This window comes from Buceros rhinoceros, unplaced genomic scaffold (genome assembly GCF_000710305.1).
Source record: "Buceros rhinoceros silvestris isolate BGI_N320 unplaced genomic scaffold, ASM71030v1 scaffold11120, whole genome shotgun sequence".
NCBI lineage: Eukaryota > Metazoa > Chordata > Aves > Bucerotiformes > Bucerotidae > Buceros > Buceros rhinoceros.
Genome location: NW_010391360.1, coordinates 54,986 through 69,363, shown reverse-complemented (window position 1 = coordinate 69,363; position 14,378 = coordinate 54,986). Strand labels below are relative to the sequence as shown.

At 48.0% G+C, this 14,378-nt stretch overlaps 1 protein-coding gene across 1 annotated transcript in view; it reads left to right on the top strand.

Moving 5' to 3' along the window:
* The window catches only part of MAMLD1 (mastermind-like domain containing 1), a gene marked incomplete at its 5' end in the record, with an annotated part of 34,695 nt that extends 26,017 nt beyond the window's left edge, over positions 1-8,678 (top strand). The window contains 3 exons of the mRNA XM_010141471.1: positions 5,696-5,842; positions 7,293-7,374; positions 7,657-8,678. Coding sequence (XP_010139773.1) covers positions 5,696-5,842; positions 7,293-7,374; positions 7,657-8,678 — 1,251 coding nt within the window. The remainder of the gene's footprint in view (positions 1-5,695; positions 5,843-7,292; positions 7,375-7,656) is intronic.
* Between the last annotated feature and the right edge of the window lie 5,700 nt (positions 8,679-14,378).

Genomic DNA, 14,378 nt, shown 5'->3' with positions numbered 1-14,378 from the left:
ATTTGTGTGGAAAAAGAAAAGGGGTAAAAGAGGGGGGGGGGGGGTTGGGGGAAGATCCACTGAGCTGCACAGTTTGTTTTATCAATGTTCATACATTGTGTTAAAACAAACACGCAAACAAGCAAAAAGCTTTGGAGAGCTTCTGAACTGAAATGCTGTTTTATCTCGAAGAGCATCTCTGAATTGTGAGCAGAATAGAGGAAAGAAAAAAGACAGAAAGCTTCCAAAGAGCAAGCGGAGAGTTTTGTTAAAGGCAAGAAGCATACATAACCCCTGACTTGTGCGTGAAGTGGCTCATCGTGGCACCTCACAGACGTCACACTCTTGAGCAGGCTGACACCGTCATTGTGCTGAACCATGGCCCTGGGTTCTGTTTGCTTTGTTTGTATGCATAGGCCAAACAGATTCAACCTCTAGTGCCTACTTTGATTAACAGCTGGGGAGGAAATGCTCCTTCTTTGTAAAGGTGACATCAAGTTTTTCTATGGGGCCACACAAGCTTAGCAGACACTGGGAGTCTGTGAGGGGCTTCTCTGTAGATCTAAATGTAAAACTCTTAAAACCATGAAATTCTATAGGTGAGGCAACTTTAACAGTAATAGTGTTCTTCTTGCTTCATCTGTAATATTTGTAGAGTCGTTGTGCCTAAGAGTCTTAGTCCTGGCCTTCAGAGCAGAGTGCTGCCCAGGCTCGAAAGCCTGGCCAGGGAGATGCAGCACACCTACTAGACGGGAGACGATGCACCAGCAGGCAGCCGGGAGGACAGGGAAACTCAAAGACGTAGTTTTGAAACCAGTATTTGCATTTCCTCAGCAGAGTACAGAACTCCCCATACGTAGCAGATGTTCTTAAAATACAGAACAAAACTCGGTTAACGAAACTTCACCCCACCCCTAGAGAAGGGCTGTCCCTGCTGTGAATACGGATCCACCCAGAGTCCCCAGCTGAGCAGCCAGACCTCGGAGTGCATTGGTAGCACAGGGTCCTGTCAAGTCCTGTAGCCATGTTTTTCTTCTCTGGGATTATATTTTTTTTTTCCCCAGCTAAGTTATCTTTGGCTACAAAAAAAAAAAAAAAAAAAAAAAAAAAAAAAAAAAAAAAAAAAAAAAAAAAAAAAAAAGAAAGAAAGAAAAGTGGTGGAAAAAGCAGTTGGTCCCTTTCTTTTATTTACAGCAAACATCTCCCATGAGCGACCCATCTCCTTTGGTCTGTTCCTTTTACGCTGGGGTGCTGCGGCTCCTCTCAACAACCCTTCTGTTTTAAGCTTGATAATTACTGGATCCAGCTGGATGCCCCATCGAAAGTGGAGGGAACATTCCTCAGATCAGCAGTGTCTTTTGAAACGGAATAAACTTTTTAAACGCAGATTCTCTCTGCATTTTTAATTAGTGCTTTTCCGTTCTTCCACTGCTGCTAATGCTTTCAGTTAGCAAGTGCAGTTCTTCCCCGACTCTGCAAATATCTACCGAAATTTGCAAAGCTGCCTGTCTCTCCTCGGTAACCTTGCTGTGACCCGGTTATCTGTTAGAACCACAAAGAATTCGGTCTCTAATTAGTCCATCTGTTAACTATTGAAATTCATGGCTTAGTTTTATTGTCTGGGTCTGTAACATAATGCTGAATGGTCTCACCTGGCAGCTTATTTCTTATAAAGCAAATGTGCCTTTCCAAGAGCCATTTTGGTGCAGATAACTGTCTTTTCAGCATTGGACAAATGACTCTGTCTAGCAGCCTGCAGTCCCCTTCATGCCCTCACTGAAATAAATTGTACATCTCCAATAGCTCTGGGCTTAAGTCAATACAATTTAACATGTACATTTCTTTGTTATATTCTTTGGAGTTACACCGTAAGAGCAGATGGGAAAGTTTAATAATGATAAATGAGTTTGGTGTTTTCACATAGTCCTAAGAAACAATGGATGCTCTTTATTGAAGATTAAAGGGATTTTTACATATTTGCCGAAGAGTGATTAAAGCTCTAGCTCAGATCCTCAGAAAGTCTTGCTTTTAAATTCTTTTTGGACTGTTTGTTAATGAGGATTCAGAGGAATTAGGGGCCATAAATTTCTTCATTCTCGCTTAAGCGAAGCCACAAAGTGATTACTGGATGTATAACTGAGCGCTGAGGACTGGATGGAGTTTATCAGCGGCGTTTGCACAGAACGATCCATCTCCACGCTTATTTACTGCAGTTGTGCATCTTGTGTGTAATCAGATGGCAGGGCTGGGCAGGTCGAGCTCATCAGTGGATTTTTAGAAGGATGTAGATCCATAAATACCCGTGGTAGGTCTCAGTGGGACTGTTTGCACCCTTTGCATTGTGTGCCCGGATGTTTTGTTGGACCAGACCCACGCTCGCTACAACTGGTCACGATAATCTGCAGATGCATTTGCCCAGCCTGAACAGCCTGCCATTGTGCGCGGGCTGGGCGGCTGGGAGGGACTGGTTTCACTGGGCTGTGCAGCAGCTTTTACAATTACAGGCAGCGGCTGAACACGGACACAAACAGTACACATTCCTGCAAACCTGGAACCTGGTCCTTTCCTCCTTGCTCTCAAAACTAGTGCATGAGATACAAAGTCAAAGGGTGAAGCTAGCCCCGGTGCCTTTTAGAACACACACTGCCGCGCTGGAAGCCCAGGGAGTGCTGCGGGAGCTCCGGACCTGCTGTGCGACAGTTTGCCTAGCAACAGAAACACATGCTCTCAAACACATGCTCCCCAATGCCAGGTCTGTGCAGCGCCCCGTTCGGTTAGGGATTCTGTTCTTTTGATGGTTTAAGGTATAGGTTTGGAGAGGAAAACGGGAAAAAAAATGATAGCTACATGCAAACGTGTTTTTTTAGAAGTTGAAGAGTAAGAATCCCCCGTAGCCACCCGTACTCTCAGTGTAGCTTACGGCTGGCTCAGCCACACGACCCTTCGGGTGTGAACACCCACTTCCATCGTTCCCAACTGCAACTAGAATCCTCCTCTGTTCGCTGCCTTCCAGGATTTTAAAATGGGATACTCCAAACTATAGACAAGATTGTGGCTTGTTTGGCTTGGCCTTACTCTAGGAAGGAAAGTGATTTTTCTTGGGGAGTGATGAAAAGGAAAAATGTTTAAAGTTCATTAACCTTTGGTACAGATAGCAGTGTCCTTTAGACTACACCAGAGCTATTCTTAGTCATGACATTTAAATGGATTTTTTTTATTGTAAGGGAATACAGTAGTTCCCACTAGTGGTGGAAAGAGAGAACTTTTTCCTTTTTCTTCTGTTTTGGGTTTTTTTTTTTTTTTTTTTTTTTTTTTTTTTTCTTTTCTGGCTTAACCTAAATGTGAACTGTAGAAGGGAAGATTTTGAGTTCATTCCTTGTCTTCCCATCTATGCTAGTTTGTCCTAATTTCCCCAAAAGCAAAATTTATATCTATGGATCGTTTCTTTACCGGCTAATTAAGTGTTATACAACTTTGCTCTGAAAAACTCAGCAACCCATTCTGTGTATTTGCCAATGAACTTTGCTGATTGTCGTTATTGCTATAGGGTGCCTGCAGAAAATCCCATATAATTAAGCTGTTGTACTGCCACAGCACAAGAGCCGCAATTAGTAATGCGATTTGCACTTCTTTACCATTAATAATATGGAAAAATCAACATTATTTTCTTGATGGTGTTTAGAAGAAATTAGAATGAGGTGGACATGATTAGGAAAAGAGACTTTAATGTTATGACTTGTTAATGCAATAGCCCTGAGCGAGACATCAGAATGATTGTCCTTGCACTAAACTCATTTGCTTCAGTAAGCACAGACCCTCTGCACGCAACAAGACAAGTTTGGAGGAAATTGGATAGATGGCAGGGATTTTGGTGGTATGAACATTTCAGTGTCTTTCATGTGCAGAGTACACAAACTGAATCCCTCCACTTTCAAATATTCCCCTAGAGGCAATCTGCATTATTCAAAGCTTAACTGTGGCTGCAGCATCCTGTCTGACATGAAAGCGGAGTGCTAGCTTTACATGAACTTTCATATTTACATCTGTAGTAAATCATATTTACTTTTTTCCTCCCCTCCCTCTTTTTCTGTGGGAGAGAGGGAGTCAAATGGGTAGGAGGAAAGGGGGAGGAGGAGGGATGTCCAGCAGAATTGTAAGCAAAGCACCAGTAATAAAGTCTAGTCTTATGAGAGTGCCCATGAATAGGCATGATAATGAGAGCAGTGATGAGCTGCAGGTTTGTGTCTTTTAGTAAATTATCTAGCAGGCATTTACATTTCATCAATTGTGCTTCTGCATAATAGACCAAAGTGCTACAACAAAAGGAGGCACCATAAAAATGACTAATTTCAGTGACCTTCTTGGTAATCGCTCTTACAAAGAACATCTTGGATGGAGTCGGGTGATTCTTCATGGCGAAGCTGCTGTGGAAAGGTGCCCCAGGCCCGAGAAGCCTGCCTGGTGACAAATGCCTTCCAAGGCTTTCTTCTGGCCACTCTGAAACATGGCTCGCATCCTGTTTTTTCCATCTGAGCATGCTTCTAATTGTCAGATGTCAAAAGGCAACAACCATTTTCTTCTTGCTTATCTCCTGATAACATTGATTCTCAAACAAAGGATGTGGGCTTCCATTCTGAACACAAAGGAAGCATGGCCCAGCTAAGGATGCTGGATATAATATACATACTTCTCCCTGCCAATAATAACAAAACATCGTAAATAATATAGAAGCTGGATGTGAAAGTGGAGAAAGGGGAATACACGGGTACTGCTGTGCCTGGGTACAGCACTGAGAGGATCCCTCCCCTTCATGTCCTTGGTGAGGCCTCGACTTCTTCTCTCGTTTTGCTCTTGTAGTTCCCTGACTACCTACCAGCTTCTAAGATGACTTCAGTATTTTTTTAGTTCTTTTTCCCTCTTGGGTTGTGGCTTCATGGTGTTCTTGTGAATTTTTTTTTTTCTCTTCTCCCCACGATGCTCTTCCATTGGAGGCAAGTCCTCAGCTGGTGAAAGTCGTCACAGATCTCTCACAAGGAACTTAAAGCGAGTCCGGTTTGCACTCACCAGGCATCGGGCCCGGTGCAGTACTGATTTGTGCCCGACCATGACCTGACACTGTGTTTTCGCATGTTCTCCTCTCCTTCACAATTAGGTCTCCTCATTTGTTCAGTCATGGAACCCACAAGAACCACTTCAATGCCAGGCCCACGTCTTCCTCATCTTTCTGGGTCCCTGGTCTCATGGCACCTTTTCACCTTTTCTGCCTTTAGTTGGCTGTTTCTTTTACTGTAGGCTTCTCCTTTACATTCGATTGCCAAATCCTATGCTGAGGCAACTTTTCTTTCCTTATGTCTTTCACTGTAACAGTTGGGGAACTGGTGGGAAATGTGACGCTTTACTCACACCCCTTCTGCCAGCCAGGCAGCCATGTGACTCCAGTAATGGCACTGAATCAGTCTCGTAGCCTTGGGCTAGTCACAGAGAATTTTGGATTAACCTTTTGTGTCTCTCACTTCTTCTTGTGCTGATCCTCAGAAATCAGAGCAGTTCCCTGCCCCTCACTGTCCTCACCGTGACATGCAGGTCCATGTGAATCCCAAAGGTGTTTTGGCCATGGGACAGCCAAAGACCAGAGAGGGGGCATCAGCAGAGAAGATGAGGGCTTCTGTTATCTCCCTGGTGAGATTAATTTTCTTTTTTTCATCTTTCTTGGCAGGATCAAAATCCTGGAGTTGTTGCCAGACTTCAGGAGCCGGGCTCCATCCCAAGCGGAGGCTCTGTGCCCGCACCAGCCACGGTGAATGGGTACACGATGAGGAACCATTTACTGAAGCAACAAATAATGAAACGACAGCTGATGCAGGTACGATGCTGAGTGCCTCTGTGGATTGCTGTGCTGTCCACCTCACTGGGAAGGACAGGGCTAACTGGAATGGGGAAGTCACCAGCCAGCAAAAACTAAGGAGTGACCCTGGAATTGCTGGGTTGAGTCAGACTAAGGCTGTGGTGAGTCCAGGATGTCATGTCCAAGAGGGACCAAGGCCAAGTGCTGCTCAGCAAGTCCAAGTGCAGATCTGCCCACTCTTACGCAAGGGAAGGATTCAGTCACCTCCCTATCATTGCTGTCATCCCTGGTCAGCCACAGAGCTGGGAGGGAAGATGCAGAGAGTGAGTCAGCCCCAGGAGAGATGTTCTCCATGCTTGTCTTTCTCTCTGGTTCCCTGGGGACTTCCCAGAGCAGATGCTGGTCTCCAGTTTGTCCTGGACTTGGCTGGTCTCTAGTAACAGAATTCCCTTTACGATGTTCATAACATACTGTGTGAAGGAGCAGGGACGGGGGAACCCACAGATGCGCTGGGTGAGGCAGCTCTGAATGCGTGCCTCTGACTTTCTGAGCATGCTGCTAGATTTGGGTCAAGGAGACCCATTCTTTGGGTGGAAAATGAGATGAGAAGTAGCTCAGTAAAACAACATCGTACTGTCCTGCTCGTTGACCAAACTCCCGTTCAAAACCAGCTCTGCCTCCTCCTCTGGCTTCAGGCTTATCTGTGTTGTCTAACACTGCGGGAGCCAGGCCTCATCTCCCACCATCCATGGGGAGGTCCTCAGGTCACAGCTGCTGTCCACAGCACGAATGCGAGTATGGTGGTGGATTCTGGGGTTAAATGGCACAAGACACACATCAGGTTGCTTGGAGAAAGCCAGCGATGCCTGGCTCAGGGAGCACCGTCTAAGGACACCTGGCTTCCTGTGGTGTATGCTGGTTAGAGTGGCAGCCAGCACAAAAGGTGATGGCACACGTGAGCAGAGCTGTCCTCCAGACAGGGTAATGGCCACCAGCATGTTTGTCAGCGTGTCCCTGCAGTGCTGTCACAGATTCCGTTCACTAACAGACTTTTGGGCACCTTTTGTCCCCGGATCTGGTACTTCAGAGAACGCGTCCAGATAGTCAGCACGAGAAGCGCTCGGGAGACACCGGGATTCCTGCAGCCTCCGGCTGTGCTGCACTTCACTTGTAAGCTGGTGAACATGAGGGTCTCCACGTTCATCCAGCTCCCCTTGGGCCGCCTGCACAGCGTCTGCTGAAGGCTGCGCTTCCTAATGCTGGGCTGTTGTCGCAAGAAGGGGCGTGGGAGCAGTTGAGATCCGGTCTGAAATGAAGTGTCTGGGCTGAGTCTCACCAGAGGTGTGTGTATGTGAGTGTGTGTGTGGGAGAGGTCGTTAATGGTGACAGTGGCTACACTTCAAGTGTCTGCTGCAGTTCTTGCTTGTCAAGGGACTGCAGCGTGACTGGTGTGCCCCTTGTTTTCCAGGAAAAGCAGAGACAGAACATGCTGGGAGTAACATCTGAGCAGAGGAGTTTGTTTGCAGCTCAGCAGATAAATCAGTTTCAAGGTAAGAAGGGAAGCGGAATGCTGTAAAAAGCCTCAAGGAGCCAGGGCCTGGGGTCTGGTTAAATACAGAGAATTTGAGTTCAGAGTTAAATGCAGAGAATTGTTATTCTCTGCCCTGAAATAAAAGCATTTAATGTTTTGTCACGTGCCATGAGACTCACCCATTTCCATATTGCTCCAGTAATGACTCTCTCACAGTACACAGAGCAGTGGCCTTTTCAGGCTCTGCCGTGTTTCCAGGGTGAACGTGTGCTCACCAGCTATCGTGTCTCTTTGTACACAGCCGTGCAGCAGCCCATTCCCACTGACTGCAGCCAGGTGATGCCAGCTCCTCCGCCCAACCACCGCATGCTGCCGTCTAACCCAGCCATGCTCCAGAGCACCTTGGGCTCTGGCATGGCCCCAGCCACCGCCAGCCAGAGCAGTGGGACGATGGTGATGATTCCACACAATCCCGGCAAGCAGCAGGGGCTTTTTCCACCTAATTCTGACTTTAACATCCCGCTGCGCCCGAGCCAGAACTCGCTGGGCATGAACTCGGGGTGCCAAACAGTACACAGCCACTCCGCTGTGCGGCCGGGAATGACGATGGCAGGCTTCAGCTCTGGTTCCTTAGCAAATCACTCTGCAACACAGCAGCACTTGAGGCAGCCGAGCATGCCAAGGATCCCTAACGTCTACCCCAACTCATCTGCCCAGATGTGGACACCAACCGCTGTGCCAAGAATGCCAAATCAAAGCCAAATGGATACCAGCATGCAGCAGTTCCCCAGTAACACTCTCTTCTCCAAACAGAATGTGAGACCAAGCGCACCGGGTCAGCAGTTCTCCCAGCAGGCTGTGGTGCCGCCTAACCAGATCGCTCCCGGCATCCAGGTCAGACAGATGCAAAAACTGAGCATGGGGCAGTCTGGCCAGGGCTTGAGCTCCATGAGTAATCAGAACCTGAGACACAATTTAACCAGAGGACCGTTGCCAGCTATGAATGTTATGAAATCAATGCCACAAGGAGTGTCCAGTTTTAACCACCTCAATCCTGCCTCGGGCCTCGGTCCGCCCAGCTACCCTTCCACGGGCCAGCAGCCCGATGCCTTCAACAGGATGGGCACCGCTGCCGAGCTGCCGCAGTATGACTTTGTGTCCCAGCACAGCGGCTCCATCATGCCCGCGAACTGCAGTGATACCGACTTCCTCGACTCCCTCATGAAGAACAGCAGCAGCAGCAACGACGAAGAGTGGTTGAACAATCTGACAATGATAGACGACATTTTGGGACAGCATGCTCAAAGCTCCGGACACGTTTAGCTCGGGGAGAAGCAGCCTCGTTGTAAATAACATACGTATGGCTTTGGAACGTTACAGACAACCCGTGAAAGCCGCCGCCTCTTTCAATACGGAATGAGTAGACTCAGCCAATTCTTTGCCTGCATCAAAGTTTAATATTGGCAGTTTTTCAGATGACTGTATATATTTGAATATTTTGTAAATTATGTTTTCCTAAACCTTAAATGTAGAAGTATTTATACTTCTTTGCTGGACTGTTTGTAAATAAATCTATAGCGTAACTTTTGGTTTTATTATAGGGATTTCATTATACCTTGTTATAAATATGCAAATAATATTGTTAGTTTCAGTAATACTGTGTATTACAGCATAAAATACTTATGTTTTTGACATAACTTAACACATGAACTAGGGGTGTCATTGCAACCAGACTAAGCAGAAATCAAATGTGGCATCTGTTCTCCCATATCAAGAGGAAAGATTGAAAAGTTGCATTAAAAAAAAAAAAATCCATGAAAGGAGGTGCCAGTTCCCTTGTAGCTCGGTCTTGCAGCCCAGTCCTGGTATGTAGGTCCCACCCGAGCTCCCGGTGCATTCAGGGATCTGCCCGCAGAGATCCATTTGCGAGATCCTGGGCACATTCCCAACTCGATACACTCCGGTAGGTCGATTCGACACTGACAACGCGCCATCCGTTGTCCTGCAGTGAGCGTGTGCTGGTGATGTTACAGCCGCTGACCGGCGTGTGTGTGCCTGGGCACCACCGGCACTGCGCTGCCGGCAGTGGGTGATGCTGGGCAGGAGGTGCTGGGAGGCACTGCCAAGCCTCCCTGGCGACTGTCCCCTTCAGCGAAAAGGTAGCTCTGGTTTGCGCGCCTCTGCCATGTATATTTGTAGTGTACAGGTGATTTGTTCCTGGTTTTAAGGCTTTTCATAATTTCTGTTTTAATGTGAGACTTTTTTCAGGGGAAAAGTCTATAAACATTAATAGTTAATTTTTGATGTTTTTCTGTCAGCTACTATTGTCCTATGTATATTTAAGAGTCTGTTTATAAAAGATTCACTGTACTGTAAACTTCTTAAAATATTCGTACTTTGTGTAATCATATTTTAATAGTCACGTCATACTTTGCAATACATTTGTACTATAACGTCAGCTTCAAGCACAGAATGTTTTTTTCTTCATACCATAATAAACTGCCAGGGGAAAATTGCATATATTTGATGTGCTCATTTCTCAGCTACCACATTTCATACCTGCAGATACTTGAATTAATTTGATTTGTCCAGGATGCTACAGCGTCTATCTAATAACATTTACAAATGTGTGTGTGCTGTTAGTAGAAGAAATGGACTGGACAAAGAATGGAAGCGGGCTTTAATTTTATTTTAAGATGGGGTTTCTTAGGTCCACTCTCCTTTTCCAGTGTAATTATAGGTGAACGTGAAATTAATCTCTGGTGGTTTTTTTTTTTACAGAGCACCATGTTTATTTAAGTGACAGCTCTTGTTTCTAAATGCCCATATCAGTTGGCCCATCAGAAAATAAAGCTGCTCCCAGTGTGAGGCGTTGAGGAGGGCTGGGGGGCTGCGACGCAGTGCCACCGTGCTCATTCGAGAGTCATGGTGGGTACAGCGTGTCATTCCTTTGACACAAGAATTGTCTGACGGCAGAGCTGGAGCCTGCCTGGGGTTGGTGAGGCTGGGAGGAGGGGTAGGACAGGACAGGAAAATTTTAGCAATCTAAAATAAATGCATGAATAGAATCTGTAGCTAAAATTGTCTTGTTCAAACAGAGCCAGACACCACCCCAGCTTCCTAGGGCTGGTGGAGAAGATGTGTTGGTGCTGCCCTTGGTCTTGGACACTCTGTGGGCACGGCAAGCCTGAGGAAACCTCCTGGGGGTGGGCGGAACCTCCTACAAATTGGTCCATGTTGGAGGGGGAGGGGTTTAGGAAGATCATCCCCACCCTGAAGTGGATCCTTCTAGAAGCCTGTTCTCCAGAGCTGGATGGCAGAAAACAGCTCCTGAAGTCGAAAATGAGAGGTTTAAAGTCAGGGTTTAAAGCAGCCGGGTACAAGGTCTGCTGCCAGTGCTCAGGAGACCCCTCCCAAGCACAGCCACCCCAGGCGTTGTCAGAGATGTGTGTGGCTTCACAATGGCAAAGGCAGGTCCTTGCGGTGCCGGAGGCTCTGAGGGGGATGGCCCTGCACCGGCTTCAGCTCAGCAATGGCACATAATTTTGGGAAACCAGGGCGAGGAGGAGAGTAGCCAGTTTTTCCAGCAAAGGAAATCAGCCCCACCAAACAATTGCCCAAAACAGGCCACAAACTCAGCAAGTGCCTGAATGAGACAGAAAAGCCAACTCGCCTCCAGACAGCGGAGGGGACAAGAAACGCCTGCGAGTACGTCTGTGGCAAGGACAAAGGTGAGTTTGTTTGGCTGTGAAAACTGGCACCGCTTCAGCAGCTTTTCTGTCGTGAGCTGTGTCCTGCCAGGGAGCGGAGCTGGCTGTGGACTGGCCTTCACTGCTTTGTGGAGCAGCGGGTCTGACCGTGGGTTTGGGAGCCAGCAGCGCCTGACCCGCTCCGGGTCAGCGGCACGGCAGTCACAGATGGCAGAGAAGGCTCCCACCCAAGCGCTTTTATTTAGGATATTAGTAAAAATAACACAAGCGCCCTCTTTTCATTCTGCATTTATTTGTGTCGAGGCACCTTTCAGCTTTCCAGTTCTGCGGGATTTGGGTTACAGACACTGGGGAGGGGACATCTTCAAAAGCCAGCTGGTTCCCACAGAATTTATGGAAAACTGTTTCTTGTACCTGAATTGTGTCCCCACTTGTTTTCACTCTAGGTTTCCTGTCTAGTTTTTGAGCTGGTAAAGCTTCTCTCTCCTCCGTATCCCAGTTCCTCACTGGAGATATGCTGATCCTTCCTTGCCCCAGAGGTGCTGTGAGGAGTCAGGACTCTATCAGGCCTGGAAGAGGAGCAGGACTAAGTAGTAGTATTATCTTGCTGTCTCTGGTTGTACTCACAACTGCTGATTCTTAAACATGTCTGTTGGGGGCTGGCACACATCCGCTATGGCCAGTGCTCTGCTTGGGTTGCAGCCCGATAGCTCGGCTGCTGCCACTGCCTGAGGTCAGCAGGCAGCTCGGGCTGGAGCACAAAGCACCGGGATGTGCGGGGCGAAGGCATGATGACCACAGGGCAACATTCCAGCAGCTGGAACGCGAGCATACACCAGTTCTGCTTGGTGTCAGGCTGTAACCGGTAATGCCTCTGTCACAACAAATTGTCTGGTTTGTTCTGCAAAAAGTACCTTTGTCTGTACTTGGCTTTCCCCTTTTCTTCCCTCTATTCAAAGTGTAAAGTGCCCGAAGTCCGATCCTGCCCTCACCTTCACGGTCCCTATCGCTAAGGTCAGTGGTTACAGCTAGTGAGGGAGTAAGACTAAATATGTCTGCATGGTTCTCCCATTCTATTTACTGGACTAGGAGATCACACCACAAGGTGAACGTAGACTTATGGCACAAGCCGAATTCTGCTGCCTCGAACGCAGTGTAAACACGGAATAGGTCTCCTGAAGGCAGTGGTGTAGCATGGGGTTTACACAAGCACAAATGAGCAGCATCTGGTGCCGTGGAAGCAAAATGAATTTGGATTTCTAAATTAGTTACAAGGAACAAAGTGTCTGACAGCACTCGCTGTTGAAAGCTATCATTTATTCCCCAAACAAGTTACGTCACCAGACTGCCCTCACAATTATGGCCATGAAAACAGAGGCAAGGCAGTAAGCGTTTTCCTCTTGGATGCTAAAATAACATCAAATGTCTATAAAGGCCAGAATTTCCAAAGACCTGAGCTCACCTGTCCATCTGAAAGCTTAGCAGCATAGGTAATCACAGATTCACAGAGTGGTAGGGGTTGGAAGGGACCTCTGGAGATCATCTAGTCCTACCCCCCTGCTAAAGCAGATTCACCTACAGCGGGTTGCACAGGATCACATCCGGGTGGGTTTTGAACATCTCCAGAGAAGGAGACTCCACAACCTCTCTGGGCAGCCTGTTCCAGTGCTCTGCCACCCTCACAGCAAATAAGATTTTCCTCATGTTGAGATGGAACTTCCTGTGATACAGTTTGTGCCCGCTGCCCCTCGTCCTTTCGCTGGGCACCACTGAGAAGAGTCTGGCCCCATGCTTCTGACATCCACCCTTTAGATATTGATAAGCATTGATCAGATCCCGCCTCAGTCTTCTCTTCATCAGACTAAACAGCCCCGGGTCTCTCAACCCTTCCTTGTAAGAGAGATGCTCCAGTCCCCTCATTGATTTTGTAGCCCTCCACTGGACTCTCTCCCGTAGTTCCTTGTCTCTTTTGAACTGGGGAGCCCGGAACTGGACACAGTACTCCACATGTGGCCTCACCAGGGCAGAGTAGAGGGGGAGGAGAACCTCCCTCGACCTGCTGCCCACAATCTTCTTGATGTAAGTCAGACTTCCTATGGAAAAATTCTCTTTGTGGATTGTATTAACCTAAAGCAGCTGATTTTAGACAAAGGCCAAACAGAAAGCCACACTCACTCCTCTCAGAAAGCACGCAGGGAGCGCCAGGGAGTAGACGGCGTGGGAGCCTGCATCAGGCGATTTCCCTGGGATGCCTGGCCTTGGCTTATGCAGAACCTGAGCTCTGCTTTCCAGGATTGATTACATGTCTGTCTTAAGACACTTTCAGCAAAGGAAGCTGCAATGATGTTGAAGTGTAAGGTCAAGTTCTCCTCTTGTGTAGGATGTTGTAAATCAGGAGCTATTCCACTCCCTGCAGCAGGGTAACCCCTGATTTACGCCAGGCTGGGAGCAGGAGCGAGCACCTGGCGAGAGGCTGGCATTTGCCTCGTGGTCCTGCCCTGATGGCAGGGGACAGGGACTGCAGATGAGCAGGGTGGCCCCAGGAGAGGACCTGCTCTGCACTGGCACCTGGCTGCAGGGCAGGCAAGGACGAGGGAAGGCGTAAGGGTGAGCGGCCGGCTGCTGTGCCGGCTCTGCCTCCTCTCCTGCCACGTGTCTGTGCTGAAGGGCAGGTGGCACACGCTCCCGAGGGCACTCTTGGCCCTGGCACATCTGCCCAGCCATCTATTCAGGCTGAGCTCAGGTTTTGGTGCTTAATGCCAAATTAATGCCTGTTCCACCTTCTATTCCCCTGCTGTATAAATAGCAAATTTTGGGGAAAAAAAAACAGACTGGAAGAGAGTAAGGTGTTTTAAAGAGCAATAAGGGTCTCTCCTGGGCAAGCTAAACCACAAGTACTGGTTGGCAGCTGCAGGAGTTACCGAGAACTTAAGACTCTGGCTGGTCAAGAGGCCTCCTGTGTCCAATCCTGCATAAAACAGGGGAAAGGGGCCTTATTAAAGCAGCCGGGCTGAAACCGGTAGAGCTGCAGTTCATCACAGGCAGTTTCTGTGCTCCCGCCCCGCTCACTCGATGGTTTTGTAGCACTGTGCAGAATAACTGTGCTGCCTTATACCCGTCTTGATGCACTTCCCATTACGCAGCAGGTCTGGGACGTGGCTGTCATCCTTGCCCTGCCCAAGGCAGCCATCTGCCTAAGAAGGGCTCGCGCTGTCTGCGTTGGGCTGTGCGTGTCAGTGCAGGGCTGTGTGTGTCGGTGTAGGTCTGTGTGTGTTGGTCTAGGGCTGTGTGTGTTGGGGTAGGGCTGTGTGTG